The 24,445-nt window shown below is 40.9% G+C and overlaps 1 protein-coding gene across 6 annotated transcripts in view; it reads right to left on the minus strand.

Moving 5' to 3' along the window:
• Positions 1 to 1,324: 1,324 nt before the first annotated feature.
• Positions 1,325 to 24,445, minus strand: part of RESF1 (retroelement silencing factor 1) — a 28,765-nt gene continuing 5,644 nt past the window's right edge. For 4 of the 6 annotated variants that reach the window (XM_032105779.1, XM_032105777.1, XM_032105778.1 and 1 more), the window contains exons 2-7: positions 23,567 to 23,645; positions 18,535 to 18,712; positions 11,096 to 11,180; positions 4,523 to 9,794; positions 3,694 to 3,768; positions 1,325 to 2,533 (exon numbers count right to left, since the gene is read on the minus strand). In XM_032105779.1, the coding sequence (XP_031961670.1) occupies positions 2,391 to 2,533; positions 3,694 to 3,768; positions 4,523 to 9,755 (5,451 nt within the window). In that variant the 5' untranslated portion in view covers positions 9,756 to 9,794; positions 11,096 to 11,180; positions 18,535 to 18,712; positions 23,567 to 23,645 and the 3' untranslated portion in view covers positions 1,325 to 2,390. Of the gene's footprint in view, positions 3,769 to 4,522; positions 9,795 to 11,095; positions 11,181 to 18,534; positions 18,713 to 23,566; positions 23,646 to 24,445 lie in introns of all 6 variants that reach the window. The other 2 variants (XM_032105781.1, XM_032105782.1) reach the window with 2 other exon arrangements.

The following is a 24,445-nucleotide window of genomic DNA, read 5'->3' on the forward strand; positions in this document are numbered from 1 at the left end:
TTGAGTTTCTGAGGACCTGCATTCCTCCATGCAAACCTGCAAAAGTTCATTATATCCCATTCTCCAATTAATTAATGAAGACGGTGAATAATTACAGCTCGGGTATCAATTGCTGAAGGGTGCAGCAGTGATCAGACGCCAGCTGGACTTTGTACCACTGATCACAAAAGGTATCTGTCCAAAACCCAGCTGGTCAGCTCATTTTCCACCTACAGCAATGGGTCACTTCTCCAAACCACCTCTCTCTAAGGTGAACAGGCTACAAGAATACTCTGAGGAACCATATCAAGAGTCTTGTTAAATATTTTGTACAGTCCACTTGTCCACAGAATCTCTCATCTCATCACAGAAGGCCATCAGAGCGAGCAGGTGTGATTTACATATCTTACTTTGCAAATCCAATCTGACTGTTCCAATTTTTTCTCCTTACTGTACTTTGGTAGTCATGGCTACAAGGAGGCTTCTTCTATACAATTCCCAAAGTGGTCAGACTGGCTGACCAGTAGTTCTGTGGGTCACCTTCTTGTCTTTGAAAATGGGCGGCAAATTATATATATATATTTCTTCTTGACACTTATCTGGAACCTCATCCGTGGCTCTCTTGACTGTACAACAACCAACCAACACAAGAACCAAGCAGAAGGCACATGGCCATCCTATCCCAAAGATCTCAGCCATACCAAATCAGTGTAGGCACAAGTCACCATGTAAACACTGTCACAGAGCCAAGATTCACTTCTTGGTATAAGAGAGGAAGAAGACACAGCTGTGTCCAGTGGGACTCAAAACTGGCATTCTCACTTATTGGATGCTCAAGGTCAGTGAGAAGACTTCTCCAAATATTTAGAACATAAACAACATGGGTCAATGGATGGAATAACTTCCTATTGAAAAGAATTCACTCAAGCATTTATGTCAGCTTCATGTATCATTGTGCAGAACAAAACCCAGACTAAATTCCTGACAGGAACTCTGTGTTGTTTGCACTGGGTACACTTAAGGCAACAATAAACCCTCCTTAATGCAAGCGGTGTAATACAGGTAACTAAACTGCCAAGAAAATGAAAAACCTTCTCAGAGTTGACGACATTATTACAAAATCCTCCAGCGACAACATTCCCCACAGACTAATAGTTTGGCATCCAGAGAGGAAAAACAAACAATTCACATCTACTTACTTTTAACAAGGAAGATCCATCACTCATTTTAAAGCTGCATTTCATCTACAGGAATATCTTCAAGGCCTATTTAACTAAGTGCCATAAATACAACTTCATACTTTTAGAACAACAAAAAAAAAAAAAAAAAAAAAAAAAAGACAAGGTATAGTCCTCAAAAGTTTATTTTAAGTATAAAAGTCATTCAGTGAAGTATCTACAGGTTTTTCTTTCAGCATAAAGGTTTAATAAGATAGAAAGAATCAAGTACCAAATCTCTGTAAAAATACGATTTGATTTAAAATTTTGAGTAACAGTGAAAAGGCACTTAAACAAAAGATACCCAACGACAAATACAACTGTTACGCCACAGTGAATGTGTAATCAAACATAATCTAACACTTTATAAACGAAGAAATTAATTACAGTCTAGTTAAACTGAGCAACATAATCCAGACGAGAGAATTCGAACTCCCTGCACTTCAACAACAGCACTTTTCTTTCAAGTGCAAAGAAAGCAGAGGGAAAGAAAAACAAGAGAATTCTTCAGTAAACTAACGGTTTGCAGCACGGTGCTCAAACTAAGAACTCGGAATTCAGTCCATACAAGCTCCACAAAAAGAAACGTAACAAAACTGGGCAGCAGCATAAATACTTCATTAATGCCCCTCATCTGTATGCTTGACTTGAGGGGTTTGTATTTCTATTCCCAGTTTAGAAAATTAAGTTTCTACAGAAACAGAAAGTCTTTTTAGGAGCAAAACAAGCAGACTATCGTAACAGGGAAATAAAGGTGTAATGCTTGGGAATCCACTGCAATCCCTTTGCAGCAGAAATATTTTTCCACTGCCAGCAATGGAACGTATAACAAGTAGAAGTTATCAAGAATCAGGAAAGAAAACAGGCTATGACAATTTAAATGAGTCTGTTATTTTTTGGTCAAGATTCAATGAGTTCCTCTATCTTAAAAAAAAAAATAAAATCAAATATGCCGAAAGAAACAATACACTTAAAACAGCATTTACAGCACCAAAGCATATTTGCACAATAAATACAGAATAAGACGTTCATTATTCACAAATATGAGGAAAATAGGGAGGGAAATTTTCAACACCCACCAGAAAACTGTGGGTTTTTACAATTATTCAGCAATATGAAGTAAACAGAAAAAAAACTTTAGTGTTGGCATTTTTTTTCCTCAGTGATAGTAAGACCTTTGATACAGGAGTGCTATCAAGACTTTTGCATCTTTTTTTCCAGATACATTTTCCTGTAGGTCTGAAACATCTCTTTTGAGTCTTTGACAGGAACGTGAAGAGTCTCTCCATCTCCATCCAGGATCTGTATAGCTGTATCAAGGGGAATACTGTCCTCAGCTGCAAGATAGACAAGCACGTTAAAGCAAGAGTCTCAAAGGACTATACTCCTTATGCATGTGGTACTTAAGACCTTCCAGTGTCAAAAAGGATGCTACAAACTTCCTTCCTAAAGCACCAGGCACCTCAGATTTAAAACAATCTCCAGTGCATCTTTACACACACAATGGCTATTTGCGTGCCTTCGCAAGAGAGATTTCTGGAGAGTATTAAGAAAGATGTGACAGAAAACGTGCCTCTGTGAAAGTAAGAGGAGAAGCAAGAGGAAGGGCTAAAAAGATGGCAGACACCAAAGCCTAAGGACACAGGCGACAGCAACAGAAGATGCAAAGGTTGCAAAATATGTTACTTGCAATACCACAGCACAGGTATGAGCATGCAAACCCTCTGCTCAAAAGTTAAGCAGCAGATGGCAACAAAGCTACAGCATGCATTTTGTTTCCTGTCAGACCAGTAGAAAAACAAGACTAAAGCTAGAAAGGTACTTAAAGCAAAGAAACAAGGACAGCTCGGAGCAACCTCACCCAAGATTTACAAAGGATGGAACAAACAAGATCCTGAGATGAAAGTTGCCACTGTTGTAACACTTGACTCCTAAAGGGTATAAAAGACCATCCAAAAAGCAAATTGCTAATCAAGAGAAACAAGGAAGATGTAATAGTGGCCCCACTTTTCCTCTGGGTGTCATACAAATAATGTTGTCCAGATTACTGGGACACACAGGTCCTGGAACTTGTGAGCACATGTGTTATGTGTGGACAGCAGCAATGTACTGTGAAAGACAGATTTTTTTTTAAAAATCACTTTCTGTTTTTAAAGCCTTTCACTAGATTCTGTTACATCACTTCCTACATTCGAAAGTGCGAAAGAGTCTTCATATACAATTTAAAACTGTATTTAAATGCTGTTACCAGTGCTACATCCAAGTTAACAGCACAGGAAAATTTCAACATTTCCAACAACATATTCATAAAGCAATAAAAAGCTCCACAAATCTTTGAGACTTGTATGTCTATTCTACGGTATCCATTTAATCAGCAGAACTAGTAAATAATAATTTAAAATGCTTTATTAAGGTTTACTACTGTAAAGGAACATTTAAAACCAAGCAAAGAGGATTTAACTTGTATTTCAAATGGGACACTCAGAAGTCACTTCACCTGTAGAGATCTCTTCCTGTTTCTTTTGCTTCACTGGTTCACATTTTAACCAATCTTCTTTTTTACTCTTGACACCTAAAAAGAAAATTTAAAAAATGTTTCTGAGTTCCTCTATCACAAGTTTTGGCCTCTATTCAGCATCAAATTCTAACACATATACTAGCACATGCAAAAGGAAATTTCCTTTGGGTATGAAAATTACTCCAAGGGCTGATATATACAGCTTAAGATTTGGGTTTATTTAAAAATCAAATTCAACATTTGATATAAATATGCTTCAGAATGCACCATGTAAAATGTTGAAAAATGGGGTAGGGAAGAAGAGAAGGAAAAAGGGATGCTTAAAGCAAAGATGGCAAAGGTTATGGGGACTGTGTGCAGGATACATCTGGCCTAAGCCTTGTCTTCCTCAATGTCACAAAAGATCACTCCCTCCTCTGCCCAGCCAGACTTAAGCACAACCAGGTGAACAGCGATTGAAGATCAGATCACCTTTGGTAACTATGCCAAGGGAATCTACTTTCTACAACCAAGCCAAGCTATCTTCTACAAGTACTTTAGGAAGCCTTCTCCCCAAAGTTATTTGAAACTGCCATGCTCTAGAGTACTATAATTTCATTTTCTAAGACTTAGAGAAAACTGAAGGAAAAGTCCCATGTTCTTTTTCAGCTTAACACACATCTGTGGTCTGCCAGAGAACAAGTTAGGATATCTCAGCCTTTAGCCTCTACAGTCCCAGGTTTTCACTGTCTGTAGTTTCGTGCAACATGAATTTAAAAATGAATACAGACTTTTTACTTACAAATGAATAACCAAGATAGCATCATACCTGTTACAACGACTTTATCTCTTTCTGGAGAATTCTTTGCAGCTAAGCTTTCTTCGCCAGGGGCTGCATTTCCGAACAGTATCTCTGGACACAGCTTGAACTCAAGTTTTTCCCTTTTGCATGATTTCTCAACTGTTGAGACAGACACATCTCTTTTTGAGTTGCTGTTTTGTGGCACTTTGGTGGTTCTATGCCAGACAGGTCTGACAGGTGATGTCTCTAATTTTGTCAGAGAGATGCGCTCCTGTGCTGTACGTTTAAATGCCACTCTGTTCAGGTAGTGTTTTTTGGGTTCCTTTTGAAGATGCAGCTTTAGTCTGTTATTTCTTCTGTTTAGGTATAGAAGATTTTTATCAGGAAACATTCTGTCAGAGCACTTGTCTTTGTTTTGACCATCGAGACGCCTTTCTTTGTTAGAAAAGTAGTTTTTAGACATGCTAGAAGATCGAGCCCTTTTCCTCTGCAGTTTAAGCACAGAGCAATCTGCTAAGGAACTCCTTGGTTTCCAACCGTTTTCTCCATTCCGTTTTTTAGCTTTGTCAGCATTTAGCATGCAATTATGTGCAAGCTGCTTAGAACTCTTTGCTTCAGAGTGTTTCAGTCTTTCCTCTTCTAGCTTTACTTTCTTAAGTTCTCTCTTCCCAACCATATTTTCCTTCATCTTCCGTTTATATGGCTGGTCCTGCAAAGGATGAGCTTTCACAGATTTATGCTGAGAATATTTTATGTTTCTTGATTTGAAGTCTACAGCGCTACTATCTGAGACGTTTACAGCATCAGTTTGGTAACTACTCAATTTTTTATGTTTTCTTTCTGCTGGTAATTTCACTTGCTCTTTGATACTAATTCCTACATCTTGCCCAAGCACCTCCTTTTGTTTCTTACTGTTTTGTCTTTCAGCTGAGTTCTCTTCACAAGTTTTAACTTTTTGTCCTTGACTGACTTCAGAGTGCTTAATTTCAACAGTGTCTGACTTCACCAACTGGTTAATGTCCGTGGCCAAACCTGGTGTGGTTATATCGTTTGAAAGCGGCTCAGTTTTGAAAACTCTCTCCTTCTTTCCGGACAACTTTGCCATGTTGTCTGCATGTGTATGATCAGTTTTCTCTGGTAACTCTGGTGATGCTGTCTGGTGCTCTTTTTTGTCACAATGAAATTCTTTATATGACAATTGGGTTCCTTTGTCAATTTGCCGGTTTTCCTTCCAACTGCTGCTTTTGTATTTATCAACATCCTGGTTTTCAAAGGAGTTAAGTGGCCCAGTATTTTCCTGCTGTGTTGTAGGCAGTTTGTATTCATTATCTACCTTCAGCCTAGATTTTTCGTTCACTGCAGAAGTGTAATTGCAAATATCTTTATTTTTGCTAATACTGTCTGGGATTTTTTCAGAAATTGTCAGGCTTCCCACTGCACAGTTTTTCAAGGCATCAGACTGACTGTTGTTGTCTTCTCTCTCTGCAGAGCCAGTACTTTCAGCTTTTGAAAGCTGACAATCATTTTTCTCTGAACCAGATGTTTCTAATTGAGAGGGACTATGTGGTGTTTCACATGCTACAGATACACAACCCATTGAAGAGCCATCTTCACTTTTTTCACTGGGGTTAGAAGTTTCTTGTGGGTCTTTTTCCTTCTCACATAGATTCTGACTAGGCTGGACACTGTCTTCAAAGTTGTCCTTGTCAGCTGAAGCCTTTTCTGATTGTTGACTCGCTGCTTTCTTGCTGTCACTAGAGGAACACTGGTTGTGTCCAGGAGACGGTTCTTCAACCTGATCAGAGCTTAACACTGCAATTTTAATCTGATTTACTGGATCCTTCAAATGAGTATTCTTGTCACAAATTCTAACCTCTTTTTGAGATTGATTCTCCATCCCTTCAGCCACAGAACGATTTTGTGCTGCTTCTTTTTTTAGCATATCAGCACCTTCAATGCCATATGGAAACTCTTTCACTAGATCAAACAGCTGATCTTTTAGATATTTACTAGGTTCTGTTCCAAAAAAGTTCACCTCCTTCTCTGTGCTATTTTTATTGGGCATGGAATTTTGTTTACTGTGGTCTCCTGGAACAGCAGATGCATTTGTTTTAGCACTTATGCTAATAGAGGAATCTAGTGAATTTTGAGCTGACTTCTGGTTTATATTAGCAAGACTTTCTAAGTCATTTTCAGGATGCTTGAAAGATGCCTTGAATGACAGGTTTTGTTCAGAGTTCAGAGAGGTAGAAACTGCTTTAAGAGGATTGCCACTTTCCTTCTCCAAATTACTTGATGATTCTTCCAACATCTTTAGCAGCAAGCTCTCTCTTTGGGGAGTGTTATTGCTCAGCTCAGTTTTACGCAAGTCCAGATGTTGTTCCTTTTGCCTTGCACCAGATGCATTTCCTTCTGATGCATGCGTCTCATAGACTGACCTGAAGATACCTGCTATTTGTGGATTATAAAATTTATCACCTTCAACAAGAGAGCATACACTAGAAATACAAAACATCTCATTTTCCAGCACAGCTGTGGATGTATCTCCTGCCTCTAACACAGCTTGCTTGTCTTCATGGTGTCTTTTACCTTCTTGAGAGTTTTGACTACAAAAATTTATGTCTGATTCAGGAAGAGAAGTCTTGTTTTGTAATCTAATATGCAGATTTTTTCTGGCATCTTGTGCAGACTGACTAACTTTCCTGTGGTTTTCATCATCTAATTTGATCTGTTGCAAATCTGAGTCCATGTTTTGTTCCAGAACATAATCACTGGGTGATGACCAAGCATTTTCTGTTGTTCCTTTGGCAGTATTTGCCACACTTAAACCATTTTTCCCTTCTTCTTGCAAACTACACATGCTCCCTGGGTCAATCACTGGATAGGTTTTACCTTCAGGTGTTGGAATCTTGCCTGCCTGCTCACCTAGTGTTCTCTGTTCACAAAGTACTAAAGGAGAGACAACTGCAACTTGGGGTTCAAAATTTTTTATCAAATTGGAACTCAATGTATCGAGTTTTTGTGCCACAGAGGTAGTTGTTACAGGCAAAACTGCCTCATCCATGCTAGCCAGAACATTTTTTTCCCCTCTCTTCTTCGTGCTTTGGCTGGAGGGTGAAATCTGATTTGCTGTGGGGCTTTCATTTGACTGTTTATTTTGCACACTTACAGATTCTGATGGATACTTCCCCCACAAGCGCAGGCATGCAGCCAGCTCTTCCACAGAGCAACTACAATTGCTCTGGTTACAGGATCTATTTTCAGTAAATGGAGTTTTTTTCTGAGCTACCTCACTCTGGAATTTAGCATCAACAGATGCTGTTGTTTCTGATGCAGGAGAGTTTGTGTGAGCCACAGATGCCTGCCCACCTTTCAAACTTTCTACGTTCTTCTCACTAGTGTCTTTTAGCAAGCTTCCACCTGAGAGAGATGTATCGAGCAGTGGTTTTTCACTGCACAGGAGACTCGTCAGTATTTTATCAGCAGTGGCACCAGCTGTCTTCTCTTTCAATACATTTGTGCTGCTCAATACAAACTGAAGAAATGATGAGTTCTCAGGGCCAATTTGCACACTCTTTGATGCAGTCTTGACAGAGCTCCCTGCTTGAGTAAAACATGAAGCATTGTTCGAGGAAGTCACACTTCCTTGAGAAGAGGCCAAGGCATACACATCCCTTTGTTCCAAGGTGCTCTCAGGATTATTAAATTGAGCTGGGACTTTGCTCTGAGAGGGAACAGGAGTGAAGCTTGATGAAAGGCTGCCCTGCTCCACCAGAGGGTTACTTTGAGTCACCTCCAATCTTCTGTTATCAGCACTGGCTGGATTTTTGTCCTTTCTTTCTTCAAGTGAAACCTTGAGCACGGGCCTCTCTGTCCTCACTGCTTCAGATGGGGAAGATGGTACATTTTGTTTGGGCACACATGGAAGACAATTAGCAGGAGGACATGGATAAGGAGGAGGGAGAGCATTTTTGTCACGATAGATTTTTTTTTTATAATTATGAACCCTTTCAAGCAGAACAACCCTCTTTTTAAGACATTTCAGCTTTTCAGCTTCCCAAGCCAGTCTCTCCTTTGTAATTGCTACTCCATGTGTTGCTGCTGATGAAGAAATCTGAGCATTAACAGGCCCATTCATCAAACTACTAGTCTGGCTCTCTGGAACTGAAGCAGGATCACTCAGTGGCTTTGAAGAAAGAGCTTCTATTTCTTTCACAACATCAAGCAGTTCTTTGGGAATGCCAGGGGATGGCACAGAGCTTTCATTAAAAGACCTATTTGCTGTCACATTTCCACTTGGATTACAGACATTCCTGATTGACTGACTGACTTCTCCAGATTGCTGCTTCTGACAGTGTTGCTGGATACTGTTCAACCCAGGAGCATTTTTTGCATCCTGTGGGCACCTCTGCTGGCCAATGTATCCATTAGGTACATTTTGCACTTCCTGTGGTACACCCATTGAAGATAGTGCTGCGGGTCTTGAAACACAGTTGGCAGGCAACAAAGATGGTGCAGAACATCCCCTAGGAGCTTCTGATCCCATCTGACTTGGTTGAAATTGTGGCAGCTGTACATTTGTTCCAGTATTTTGATTCACTGAGTACAAAACTTTACACTGAGTATTGGAATTAAATATTTGGGGTTGGACATGTTGCCCGGAAGTACCAAGAGGAAGAGAATTATTCTGGGGATGAATGCCACCTTGATGTAGTGAGGCAAGTCTCACAGAATTATGCTGCAGCATTTCTGGCTGCACAGTGTAAGTGTTGGTAGTGCCATACTGAGGCTCCCCAAGGACGTTCCTTACGTTGTTCCCTGCGTTCATTTGAGAGGACAGGGGAGGTAAATTTCTACAGGGATAACTGTAGGGATTAGAGACTGGCCAAGAAGTCGGAGTCATCTGTGCCCGCAAAGGTGAATTCTGAATGGGAGGTTTTGGAGCTGTCACGTACATCTGTGAATGTTGTGTAACTGAGTACTTTGACATAAAAAAATTATTACCGGTTACAGATGCTCCTGGTGAGGTTTGATCTGAAGTTTTGAATCCTTCACCATTTACAGCAGGGAAGGCAACATTGACAGTTGGCACATACACAATTTGGTTGCTTTCTGCATAAGTGCATGCATTTTTAGAGGAGCTGGCATTTGTCTGAGGAAAGGCATGTCCATTAGAAAGTAACTGAGTGAAACATGCTCCTTTGTTTTGCATATTTGTATTTGCATCAGCATTCTGGACTGGCCTTACATTCCAGTCCATATTTTCTTGTTTTCTTTTTCTTCAGGCAAAACCAAAATGCTAAAAAAAAAAAAATTTTACAAAAATTACAACCTTTTGACCAAGACCTATGTCGCTTACTAAGAAGTGATTTAAAATGCATCATGAACAGAACTGTTGAACTATAATTGCTAGGTAGAAGAGCAACCCCATTAGCACAACCCTAATGGACATGAATGCTGTCAATCTCAAGTTGCATAAATTGTTTCCCAGAACACAGTTAAAGTATAGAAAGAGAAGCAACTAACAATTCTATTGACTATCTAATGACTAACAAAATCTTCACATTATTCTGCTAATGCTATTATCATTCAACCTTTTAATTTAACAATAGATTGCTATATCTACCTTCTTCATCCAAAAACAATGGAAAAAACTCCCAAGGTATGTGTATAACATGACACAATAAACAATAATTAAGAGATGAACATAAGAAAAACCTAAAGAATAAAATACAGGCCAGGGTTTTCAGACAGTAAGACTCAATTTCAACTATACCTTCAACTACAACAGAAGAAATGAAAAAATACTTCGTGTTTAGTAAAAATCTCTCATAATAATGTGGCCCACTAGTTTAATTTTGAGAAATATGACTGTGCCTCTAGTGAGCTGCTACCTAATTCTGTAGGTAGCATTAACTTACTCAGCTGGGAGAAGGCATGAAGCACAGAGATGACAGCAACACTTCTGCTACTGCAGTACGTACACCTTCAGGAGGTGACGAAGTCACATATCTCCAAGTCTTCATGTGTTATATTCCAGAACGCATATGGATTACCAGCAAACCCAACTGGGTGAGCATGTTACTCTGTAAAGCTGTCAGAGACAATGCCTTCAAAGCCAAACACTATTTCAGACTTCAAAAATGCACAAAAAAGCACAAAAACCCCCATGCCAACCCACAAGAATGAATGCTTGTCTGCATCTCGACAAGCTCCTCTCAGTACGGTCAAACTCAGATAGGACAGAAGAAACACCTTGCTTTGTGCAGGGTGTTAGACAGTTTCTCAAGAAAATGTTTCGTGCCATTTCTCCCAGATCACCCAAGGATCCTGACCTTCCTTCGTGGGCTCTTTTAGATTTTAAGACTCTTGATTTCAAATTTGAGAATCAGAAGTATCTCTCATATCTAGCCTATAAAAAATAAGAGACCCAGTGTTACAATTTTCTGGGTGTTATTTTCAAGATTCAAAGACAGCTCTTTCTTCACTCTTTTACCTTCTCTGCTCTCATAAGACACCAATAACAAAAGAAAACAGGAAAACAAAGTTGCACATGAAATTCGTAAAAAGCATCAACAGCAGTGTTAAGGCAATACTTACAGTGATGCAGGAATCTTAGAGAAGAAAACAGGCTTTTGCATCCACGGTGAACCTTTCAGGCTGCTAATGGTACACTGGGTATTTCCTGAAAAATGATTAGGGATAAAACAATCACATTCTTGAATTAGACAAATGCTGAGGAAACATAAGACATTTACATTTTCTGGGAACATAACTGTAAAAGAGGCAAACAAGACTAAGATGCCAACCACTAGTAACTGCAAAATCCTTGCTAGAGCAGGAACTTTGACTCCATGCAGCACACAACTTCACCAAGAGTAAAATCCAATTATTGTCACCATCAAGACCAAAAAAATTTAGGAACCCCTTGTTGCAGCCAGGCTGGAGACAAAGGGAGGGGGTTCATTGCAATGTTAAACCCTATAACCTGGCCCAAAAGGACCAGGTGTGGAGATTGTAATGGATGTACCCTGAAATTCTTATAAGCCGTGATTTGTGTGTTACAGGAATTACTGAAACATAGATTTTAAAAGAAACATTAAGACTTTAGCTAAAGATTAGTTTTGTGGAAATTAGTTAAAATAGATAGACAGGTAAGCCAGGCTGGGATTAGTTAAGAGTTAATAAGAGCCGGACTTGAAATATGCTCTTAAGCTGTAAGTAACTGATTACTTGTCATTCTTATATTTGCTTAGCTGTGCTTATAATGAGAAACAGAAACACTGATAAATAGATCTAAAGAAATGAAGACAATTACTAATTTTTCCATCTGGGAACCTATTCAGAAGTCACGAAGAGAGGGGAACTGGATGTCCCCAAGGAGTAATTTGTATTGTCAAAAACCAAACAAGTAGAAAGGTCAAAACAAGGAAGATAGGGTTTACTTCATCCCCCAAGACCACTCCCCAAATAAAAAGACCACCGACCCAATTCAGAGAACATACCACACATGCTTAATGACATTCAAGCTAATTACCATATGAAGCGGAGAATGGGAGGTATCAATGCTATAAATATACCTCTGTATTTTGGATATTCATAACTTTTGTAGATAAATAGACTCTGTATTGGCTTGTGACTTTGCACTGCGTATTAGGGAGCCATTCCACACAGCTGCCCAGTGCTGGAATAAACATACACTTTCTAACTCTAAACTGTTAGAGAGTCTTTGTCTGTCTCAGTTGGGTGACGATATTAGATCCACACCCATATTTTGGTAAATCATTACTGTAAGAGAAACCATACAGTACTACCCCCTAGAGTCAGTCATCTGTTGTTTTAAGATAAACTGTTTATCCCTAAAGCTGTTGGTCTGGTGTTTGTTACTATATTCCAAATCTAACTCTCCCAGGCTGCATCAAGTCCCTCCATTCCGGTGTCAAAGGAGGGATGCAGTACATGGCATCACGACTGGCCTGAGCCTTGCAGCAGGTGCCTGAACTGATTGTTTTGGCGCCTTGGTCTGCCTGTGGGTGCCAGATGCTCTTATGGAGGAGACTACTTGTTCCCTTCTTTGAATAGAAAAAGTCAGAAAGATAAAAGAGTGAAGGGAAAGTTACCCTGCCTATTTGTGTTAGCTCATGGTCTTAGAAATGCTGACCACTATCTGAATGAAGGTGAAACCCAAGTTATCTCCCTAGAAACAACAAGTGTCTGAATTGTCTGAACAAGTGTCTGGACACTTAGGCTGGAATAGACACAACTCTACAATTCTTGCCACTGTCTGTGTCAGAAGCCTTGAGGTGACTGTGGAGAAATCAGAGGGCCACAGGGTCCCTGCAATGGCAGTATCTGCCCAGGAAAAGCTTGACAGGTGGCTGGAAGCTGACTGAAAGTGAGTTTCTGAAATAAAAATTCATCAAGACGATCAGGACAGAAATACTTGGTCCAGTTCAATTTCAGACAATCATATGTCATATTCCTCCCTCCTTGAAGCCCAACTGGGCTTATGAATCAGACCGAACTATTAAACTGAGTATTACGTCAATGGAGGCATCATGACTGTGTCTCTGTGTGCTTTTTCACAGGCATAAACCCTAGCCAAATCAGGTGATCACTCTCACTAATCTATTACTGTGTGCTATTTAACCTGAATTGCAAACATGTCACATGACAGGCAGATAGCCCTTGAATTTCAGAATCAGAAGCCTGGGCCCTCCTGTAGGGTCTGGAATCTAACTACAAACTCCATCGGAAAACACAGGCTATATTTCAGTTATCACTAGCATATACTCAAAGATAAAGGCCTTGAGATGACCAAGGTCCCCTGACTATTTCATGGGGCAGTCCCACAAATTTGGGATTAAGCACAGGTAGGCTGGTTATCAATCATTCTACAGATGTAGCCTCTGTGAGCCAGATGAAGTCCTGTGAGTTTGTCATCCATCTGCGGCCCAGCAGCACCCACTAGCGAAAGAGTCCTGGCCCACTCGGAGCCCATTAACATCAGCAGGCACAGTGCCCAGCACCACACAGCCCCAGCTATTTGTAAAGCCAGTGCTATGCTCATTCTGTCATCCTGCCTACTCTGTCAGGATGCAGACATAGTTACCACCAAACCCCTTGCGTCAAGGTAGTTAAAACTACTAAAAACATGGGCCTGTGCTAAAGAGTCCTGACCAAAGGAACTTTGAAACCCTGTTTAGCCCCAGGTATTCCAACCAGGCAGCCCACAGAGTCCCAACATGTGTTTTACTGGCTTTTGCCAACAAGCCTCCATGTTGCACCTTTTCCCACCAGAGCATTAGCAAGGGCCCTAGTGCCCCTCCCACCACTTCTTTAACTGGAAACCCCCCAGCCCTTGGTTACCCAGACTTATCAGACATAAAATCAGCATCCCAGACAGAACCTGATAATCCTTCTCAGGTGCCATGGAGAGCACACCTTACAGAGACTTCCCATCTAGAGATGCATGCCATCATCAATGGTATCATCATCCGTGTGTCCTCATGGGCAGTCAAAATTCTGCCTGCAGTTGATCACAATGGAGGGGACCACTTCTCTCACCCTCTGCAGCAGTCCACGAGTTACAGGAGCCCCTTCAGCCCTTCTCAAGGTCAGTCAAGTGTGACTTCCCCAAGAGCCAGCCAGCCTGCTGAGCTGCAGTTTTTGGGAGGTTCTAACCTCCACTGTGGAGTTGCTCTTACACAATTCTAGTCAGGTCTGCACAGCAGCAGTTTATCACTGCATGTAGCTGCAGAGCTGTGCACCACCAAGAGCAGCCAAATAACAGCTTCTGCTGAGTTGAACCTTGCCCAGCTGGGGCAGTGATAGAGTTTATATTTATATACCTCTGGGTTACATGCCTTGTTTTTCACAGGACTACATGTCAGATAAGCAAGATGCAGTAAGTTACCAGAAAGAATAGTAACATACAGGTTACGTAAGATAAGCTCCAGACAGTACATCCTTTTACAAGTATTTCACTCCAGTAATTCAGCCACTCTTACTCAGTGAGGCCATTAGGCAACACTGCAGATATTTCTAACCAGAAAGGCCTACCAAGGCCTACAAGGCATTAGCTTTTTTACTTCCACAGACAGAACCACTCACAGACCAGACCCTCCATAATGCTCCAGGGAAGGTACAATTTCCTGGTACTTCTGAATCAAACTCCCCCTACTTTAGGGACTCTGAGAAGCACCTCCCCTACCTCCAGTGACCCATGCTGTTAACACCCTGTGATCCTGCAAGCCCCAAAATTCATCAAATTTTCAGAGAACTGAAAAAACATTGAGTGTTCACTTGCACCCACTTCCCCTTTTCACAGCCCCAGCCAGTCAGCTCACAAGTCCAATGGCTCCTGGCATCTGACCAGGGCTAGTGGAGCAGGACACGCTGCCTCCGTGGGGGTAAAGCAGCTCAAACAATACCCTGACTGTAAAAGTTAGCAGTGATGGATAGAGAAGGGGGATCATGCTGCTTCTACTTGGTGTAGAACAATGCTGAGACCAGCCTCATCCAATAATCTCAAAGTTAAACACTCTGAGGAGGTGAAGAACAATGTTTCTTGGCAGAAACGGGCACAGGTGAGGATGTAACAAAGCTCCTGATAAAGCAAACAAGAAGTGATAATACTGGTAATTTACCTGACACTGCTGAGCTTAAGGCTACTGAGTGGAAACAGCTGGCCAGGAACATCTGACTGACAAGTCAATCACTATAAAAGCCCAGTCCTAATTTTTAACAGCAGGAACCTGTTACGAAAACATAACTAAGGGCCTGGCACTAGGTGTTCCAACAGTCTATTAACTGTAAGTCCAGTTGCATTCAAAAGAACAAGTCAGATTCACAAATACTGTGGTTTATTAAATGCAACATACATGGCTCTTTTGGATTGCCAGTGGTATCTGCATAAACTGCAGAGCAGCCCTAACAATACAGTGGCAATCACATCAAAACACTCAGCATAGCCGAGGACACAAGTCTTACCAAAAGGTGCCCTTTCTGCAGAAGGCGAGGAAGATGAGTCCCTAAAATTTTCATTTCAAATTGTCATCCCCCAGCTAAACACAAAATCAGGGTCCTTTCATACCTTATCAGCCATTATTGTCCAAAGTGCTGTGGGTGGTCAAATTTTCTGTTCTTTGTGGTTGTGTTGTATGCAGTATTTCTTGGTAGGAGGTATACCTGGCAGCAATTGTACAAAACATTTCCTGGTATTGAGACTGCAGTGCTCCTTTCCCACTTTACATTCCTCCCCGATGCCATGGCAACACAAACCTCCATCAGGTTCCCATGTCTGCTCTGATCACTGATGCTCTGATGTGTGGGCTCCACCTCATACTGAGCTTTGCTATTTTCTTCACTGTTTTATGCTTCCAACACTCTTAACATACTCCCTTCTAGAATTGTGGGTGGAGATTCCTCCTTTGAATGGAGACACCTTCAAGGTTATTTCTTGAAGCTGAGTTAAAGAGATATGCCCAAAGACATGGTATGAGTGAGCAACATCAATCTGTATTTAATTATTTTGCCAGCTTTAAAATTGTCACTGTAATTATAGTTAACTATCTGAACTGCATAGCATCTAATTCTGATTAAGGTCCTTTAGTCTAACCAGTATTATGATCAATATTTTCATCGCTATTAACACCATAAAAATAAAACATTTTTCCATATTGGTCTGCCTTCCTTTATCCTGTGGGATGAAGTTGTATAAAGATTCAACGACACCTGTATAATTCTTTAGACATAAACCTTTGACTCAGCCTGGGGCTAGAACCACATCCAGCTACACTCAGACTCCTCTCTGAGTTTAGAAAGCAACGGGATCCTTTCTGCACCCTGTGACTCATCAGAAAGGTCACCCTGATAAACCTTGTGTGAAGCTTCCATTCTGCCTGTGATGGCTACCTAGGCATAAATTTTGCCCCCTCTCTGCCTCATACTGCAGTCTCAAAAGCTGCCAAAACAATCAATGCCATTTACCTTTCCTCTTACCTGTGCATAGTCAGGTTAGACATTAAAGACATTCCTCCAGTGTCCAACCCACTAGGCCTACCAAACTCACTTTGCTTGTACTTGGAATGGCATTAATTATACCTTTACTCATCTACCTCCAGGCTATGGCTATAGTCCTACCATTGATGCTAAGATAGCTTGAGCAATATTAGCTAAAATTTCTCCCACTCTTGATGTGTCTCTCATCACCAGGATATTGCTGACTTTCCTAGCACATACATATGGGAATGATACACAAGATACAATCCCAAATTTCAGCCCTCAAAGAACACCAGGAACTTTTTCTCTCCCTGGTAAATGCCAGGGTCCTGCCCAGAATGTAAAGTGTTGGGGTTATTTTAAAAGAGTCTTTTTGTATGCCAGTACCAAAGGTATTTCTGAAAGTGTCTTGCAGTCTGTTTTCTTTACCCAATCTATTCCCTCCTCCAAATGCAAATAGGCTCTAAACTTTTGTCGTGATAAGGTCCAGGTCAGCTAGGCCACCCTCTCTATTCCTTGCTCTGCACACATTGCACCTGGGATTAGAATATGAGCCAACAACACTTCCAACCCTTCTCCTAAATCAGTATCTGTTTGTGCAATGGTACATAACAAGCATTAATTATAATCCTTAAGCTAAGCAACTCATCAAATAACTGTACCTTCACCACTTATGTGCAATACAACACACACTGATGACAGAGGCAAAGAGGTAACTGTACTACCACTCTTTGGGTCAATAAAGTGGATTGACTGTAGTCATAGGGATGAGCTCAACTCCCAGCCCAAATTATTGAGGTTGGCTTAGGCTCACAAGGAAGTAAAAGCCTAGGCCATGACCAGGTCAAGAATTTCTCTAGTTCCAACCTGTTCTTTGAAAACCCACACAGGAACAGGGTGACACAGAGAGTTTTGATGTGTAAGAGCTGGGAAACCGGAACACCAGTCATGCGAATAAGACATGAATAGCAGGTAGTTCTTCCAGGACTAATTAGTAAGGAACAAATGAAGTTGTGAGTGCAAGGAATCTTATGCCTACCTTTTCCATGGCATTCAATTTGACTACGAGCCAACCACTTCATCCCACAAATATGAAAGCCCAAGCGAGCCTTTTTTTGATCTCTCCCTGCTAAGCAGCCAGCTGCACGGTTGTAACCTCCCCTTGCGTTGCGTCACCTCCAAGTTACTCCTTGAGGCTGAAAGACTCCGTACCAACTGCAGATCTTTGGTGACTGGTATCGTGCATAACTTTGTATCATAGGGCATTATGATAATGTATGAATACTTTTGAATTATTACTATCATTGTAAAACCTTGCCAGGGCACTTTCTTAAGCCTCACTTTTACATCATTTTACCTCAGTAAAACCACATTTCCAGCTACCTGTGCCAGTGGTTACCTAAGTGGTCTAAATCTCCTCCGCAACAAGTGTAACGGAGGCACTCACAATAGCTCTAAAATATTCTTATTCATTGCTAAAAGCTCCCTTTAATAGAACCAAAACTCTATAAACACACATATTTCAATGCCAGCCACTGTGATCACAGCTACTTTGTACCTCTCCAGAACGTAGTTCAGCAAACAGAAGATTCCAAGAACTGAAAGGACTAAAGGTCAGCTGCAGGCCAGCAACACTTTGCTCTCCTGTTTCTGCTTCTGGACTTGCAGCAGCATGTCTCATTTCACCTAAAGCATTTAAATCTAATTCAGCATGTTTGACTTACAGTGTCAAAGAAAGACGGCCTGAATCAACTAAATATGCCCAAAGAAAAGAGTACATAAACACCCATAATTCTCATTTTCCTCTCTTTATAACTGTATTTTAGATGCCACAACAGCACCAGCACACCTGAGCTTTCTTGCCCCAAAATTCTTAGAAGCGAAATAGGGGATTATTTGTCGGAAATTACCAAAATCTCAGATTGCCAGTCAATCACAGTGTATTTACATTAACCTTAAGCATATGAAGATTAGTAGTCACTTCACTTTGCAGATTCCCATTCCGCCATTTCCAACAGTGTTTTTCCCCCTTTTACCTATCAACTTCTGACAAATCGCGATGGGATTAATCCAATAATCCTCAAAGAGCTGCTGGTGTCATTGCAAAGTCTCTCTTGATGGTTTTTGAGTGATCTTGGGAATCCAGAGAAGTCCCAGCTGACTGGAAGCTAGCGAACGTTGTCCCAATTTTCAAGAAGGGCAAGAAGAAGGACCCTGGAAAGTAGAGGCCTATCAGCATCACTTCAGTGTCTGGTAAAATCATGGAAAACATTTTTCTGGGAGATACTGAAGACACTTGGAGGACAACAGTCACCAGTCCCAGCCAGCACAGCTTCATGAGGGGAAAGCCAGCTTGTCACACCTGATTTCCTTCTACAACAGGGTAACCCACCTAGTTGATCTAGGAAAGCCAGCACACGAATCTTTTTGGACTTCAGTAAAGCTTTCAATACTGTCTCTTACAGTGTCCTTCAGGCAAAATGTCCAGCACACAGCTGGATAAACACATCATGTGATGGGTGAGCTGCTGGCTCACGGGTCAGGCACAAAGCATTGTAGTGACCTGGGTGACATCAGACTGGTGACCCATCACCTACTGGGGTTCCACAGGGCTGCATCCTCAGCCCTGTGCTCTTCAACATTTTCATTAACGACCTGGATGCAGGACTCAAAGGAATACTAAGTAAGTTTGTCTAAGACACTAAAGTAGAAGGAGCTGTTGACTCACTTGAAGGCAGAGAGACCCTTCGGAGAGACCTGGACAGATCAGAGGTATGGGCAATCATCAACTGTATCAAATTTAACAAGGGCATTTAAAATATATGATTAGCACTACCACTCATTGGTTCCTTTTATCAGGAAACATCTGTCTCCCACATCCCTGCCAGTGCCAGTTCCTGTCAGGAAACACCAGTTTCTTCACTTCCTCATATTGCTTAATTTTGAGGTGTTTCAGTCAGGCTGATATCAGCATTCTTCAACACCAAAAGCAACATGACCACGCTCCCTCCATCACCGGTGATTTTTGCAAGTAGGGCAAAGTTCAAGCTGTTTCACCCTCACTTATACAGTTTCACCCCCACTTATACTTGCTGCACTCACAAGTTTTCCAATTTCAGTATTTATGTTAGAAAAATTTGAAATTTGGTTTCAATAAAGATGTTTGATGCAGGACTACAGCTGCAGATTTCTACTTATCACACTTCACGGTACCACCAGCAAAATGATGAAGTACTAAGGCCTGAACAACAGACCTTGGGCGAAAGTTGACTTCTAGATGAACTTTCCAACCAAATATTATAGGTATCTGCTCATTACCAAATAATTAACAATTTGATACATGTATCCACTCATTGGAAAAACATGGTTTCAGTATTTAGAAACCAGGCAAGGCCAAATCTAGCCTTGTTTTGGAGTATAGGATCAAAGACAACTCCCTTGGTTCCTCCTTCAGCCTTAGCCATGCTTTGGAAGAAATCCAGTAGGAGAAAGAAACCAGATGTTCCTGCACTAGAAGTTATGGTAGCTTGTTTATTCAACAGAATAAAAATGGGACCCTCTCACTGCTAAGTCGGAAGCCTCATTTCCTGTGGGTGGAAACACCTGCAGGATTTCCCAGTTACCAGAAGTGGTTCTCCAGTCCTTTGCTGTGACAGTGGCTTCCCCCAGCTGACGCTTATCCTTTGCTTATCTTATCCTTTTGCAATTCTTTGCAGTTTCATATTATAGTAAATTACACTCACTCCTTTATAGTTGGTGCCTGTGTCTTTTCTCGCCCTGCCCATCGGCAAAACAAATGTAGAAAAACAATGAAACAAGCCTCAATCTCTGAATGTGCCTTAAATCTTGGAGGGAATCTGGAAATTCTGCAGTTGAGAAATTACAATTATGTAATTCCATTTTAAGACTTATTCAGGGATGGTACAAAAATCAAAAATCAAGAAAAAAGCATTCCATGGTATCTGGCAATGGTCCCAATCCACTGTCCTACAGCTAATAATTGTACCCAGCAACACTGCCACAAGTGTCATGGGAAATGTGGTCATGGTCAACGGGTCAAGAATAAAGAAGTCATTCTTCTCACCATAAATGAGCTAATACAGATAAACACCATTCCACATACCAACAACCAGAAGCACTAGATACAGGAAAATCTGAATTTGTCATAAGCAGCATCAAAACTGAGCTAAAAGAGGTTATTCTGAAAGGTAGAAGTGAATCTTCTGCAAACACTATGAACTCCTGGCATTTGGAGGAGCCATGCTTCACAAGGAATTTTAACATTCTAGTTCTCTATGATACCAAGCAACAGCACCAGCAAAAGCGATGTCACTGTTCAGAACAAAATGAAATCTTCAAGATTGTATTGTTTGACTGTTTCAACCACGCAGTCACTGCTTACACTCCTCAGAGGAAAAAAAGAATGTTCAGTTTTGAGTAATAGCTGTAAGCCTGAGAAAGCAATTTTTAACAGAAAAGATTTGCAGGGAAAATGCATTAATAACAGGGACTGGATTCATCAGACAAATTGACAATCTATTCAGAATCCTACAGATGAAAGCTTTTCTACTAGTAGCATCAGACTCCTTTATACAGGAATATCCTTGCTTCTGTAGCAAAGTTCATGTATATAATTGAAACACATATCTGTAAGTATCATCTCTAGCTCATGTTTTTCTAGTTGTGAGTATTACCACGATGGGTGAGGGTCAGCTAAAGATGAAGCTGCCTTTTCTTGGCTGGAACAACATTTTTTAGAAAATACCTATACCCCTTATGCTTCAGCTGCAAATTTGTATTTACCATCACACTGTTCTGCCAGTTGACATGGTCAGCACAAAAGACACAGACAACAACTTGAAGGAGTAAGTGTAATTTACTATAGCTCAAAACAGCAAATGATTACAAAAGGATAAGCTAAGCAATGCACCTAATCATTACTACAGCAGGTTGCCTATAGTGATTAATGAAGGTACATCACCAGTTATCTTAATATTTTATCATCATCCAGATCTGCACTTCAGCTGGGGAGCTCCAGTCACAGTGAAGGACTGGAGAGCCACTCCTGGTAACTGGGAAATTCTTCAGGTGCGTCCACCCACTGGTGAGGTCTCCATCTTTGCTGTGAGAGGGTCCAGATTTTATGTTGTTGAATAAACAAGCTTCCATACCTTCTAGTGCAGGAACACCTGGTTTCATTGTTGTGGCAGGACATGTTCCCCCCATCTCTATCACAGATGGCTGGTGTACACGGAAGAGATAACCCAGGCCAGGTCAAAGGCCCAGCAAGGAGTCATCTCTGGCGCCAAGAGGGCTGAGATCCTCTGACTAAGAATCAACATCTTGGTGGTCTGGAGAGCAGATGTGCGAGGAGATAAAAAAAGTAAACACTATTGACCTAAAGACACTGCTCTTTACAACTATAAAAGCCACACAAATTATTATGGAGATAAAAGCCTCTTACACACTCCCTGGAAACGTGTAGGACTTCTCTTATGACACTTGGACGCATCTTCATAGATACTTTTCCAGAAACTGAGAGGAAGGATTTGATGTATGCCCCATGAGGAACTGGTTGGTAAGATACACTGCATTCTAATCTCTTACTATGTCTTTGCTAGCTGTAAAACTGGGTACTTTAACCATGCACTGTATGTTATCTACTAGTAGTGTTTCTTTGTTTATCCTGTGTAGTAAGAAGTCTGGTTAAAGTCTTATGTCTGTTTTTCTTGGGCTATTCAATAAATAATCCAAGTTGTAATAGGCCTGATCGGTCACTATGAAGAACCTGCAACCAGAGTGGGTTTTGGGGTGCTGGCCGCCTCAGTAAAGTTACTGTCTACTGCCAGAGGCCTGGGCAGAGGCAGAAAATTGTTTACAACTCCCCTCTCCATTTGTAACAATTGTCCTCTTGGGTTCCACACAAAGCCTGGCCAGGGCCCAAGGAGGAACCAAGGCAGCTGGCTTTGACCATGTACCTCCAAACAAGGCCAGATATCTGATTTCACGGCCCTGAAGGGCCTCTGAACACAAAGAAATATGTTCCTATCACACTACATGTTTCACTAATGATCACGCATCTTTCGCTAATAAGAGAATACCATTATACAATGTTTGGTTGGAAGGTTCATTGAGAGTCAACTTCATCTCAGGGCCTATTTTCCAGGCCTCAGTATTTCACACGCTTCACAGAAACAAGAGAAACACTGAGAAACCATGAACATGCTTCAACCTCTGAAGAATTTCCAAGTTCTTTTCAAGTTTCAAGGCCCATTTCAACAACTGTCTTACATCCCCAGTAGCTGTAGACATCCCCGTTTAGAAGTATTGCTCCCTAATCACTTAATGTCTAATGACTACTCATTGGAGACAAGCTTGCAATCTATGTACAGGATACTCACTGAAGTGCAAATTAGGAAGTTAATTGAATTTCAGTCATGGGAATCTTCCACAAGCAGTACTGGAAGAGCTCTTTGGCATATCTGCATTTTATGGAGACCATTTATATCCAGCATGAAGGCACAGCGCTACCTTCAAGATCAGGAGTATTTTTTAAAAGTACAGCTTCTCTTCTAACTGGTGAAGTTTCCTGCCTACTATAAGTTACAATATCAATCCTTCCATTAAATTAGCTTCCCTGAAATTCCTCCAAGTATAAAATCCGACAGCTTTTTTCTTCTACATTTCCACTGCCCTATGCAGTTTTGAAACTCCTGAAAACTTGAGTTGCTTATGTTTATCAGAAACACAAATGGTAGTCAGAAACATCCTAGTAGTGTCTAGCAATCAAATGTGTGAAAAAATAAAAATCCATTCCCTGTCAGCAATAGGAAAGTACTACAGTTCTTAAAAAAACTGGCTGTAACAGTACTGAATATAACTTAGAAATGCTTTGAGTAACAAAGACAGGTAAGTAAGTTTATATCTTCCCCAAACCTATTTTCTTCCCCATTTCTACCTCTTCAGTTGCACTGATGCTGCTACTTGTCATGCTTCAGGATGAAGCAAACTAGACAATAAAATGGCTCCCACAATTTCACTTTAAAAAGTAAAAAAAAGATCACTTACTTCAGCAATCTTGTGTGTCTCTTCAGACAGAGGTGGAGCACTCACTGGAGGAAAAGGAGCTCCTCACTGGTCTTGGCTCCTAGAAGGGACAACAGCCAATAAGCTTCAAGTGCTGCTTTTACCAAAGGAGCAATGACCCGTACCAACAAGACCACCAGAGTCTCCTATGTCCTGATTACCAGTAATATATCAAAAGATCCCCTGGCAGATTTTGAATTCCAATTTGCTGTGAAGCACCAGTCTTCTTTCATTAGTGCCCAGTAACAGTTTATACAGGCAAAGATTAGCATTACCTAATGCTAACAACCACAATGGCTGTTTTCACCATTTTTCCTTGCCTTTGCTTTTTTCCTTCCTCTTCGTCAGAGTCACCAGCAGGGTCTAAGGTTTTTCACAAGCTCTCATAGCTATGCTCAGCAAAGCAGGAGCTGCTCTAGGAACTAAGAGAGTTGAATTGCACCTTCATGGTTTTCTGCTCCCTCCTTTACTCCTTTTGCTGTCTTCAGCCATGCCTTTTAAATTATGGAGTGGGGAGTACTGCTCTCCCTCTGACAACTCTTAGTCTTCAATACAGAGAAGAAAGGCTCAACATCAAACCAACAGGTTAATTATTACAAGAAAGACCACAAATGCTATGGCAAAGTGACACATCTCCAAGTCACTGATATGGGTGCAGCAAATGAAACCGAACAAAAAAAGACAAATAAAATAGTTGGGAAAGATTGTTTTGTGTCATTTTTAGAAATGCATAAAAATATTCTCCTACCAAAACACCTTAGCCTGCAGAAAACAATCTAAGTCAGCAATTTGTTGGCTTTTAAAGAGACAGTGTTTGAGAGACAGCCTCCTGAAAATCAGAGTATTTTACTGATTTTACAA

This window comes from Corvus moneduloides, chromosome 4 (genome assembly GCF_009650955.1).
Source record: "Corvus moneduloides isolate bCorMon1 chromosome 4, bCorMon1.pri, whole genome shotgun sequence".
Taxonomy (NCBI): Eukaryota; Metazoa; Chordata; class Aves; order Passeriformes; family Corvidae; genus Corvus; species Corvus moneduloides.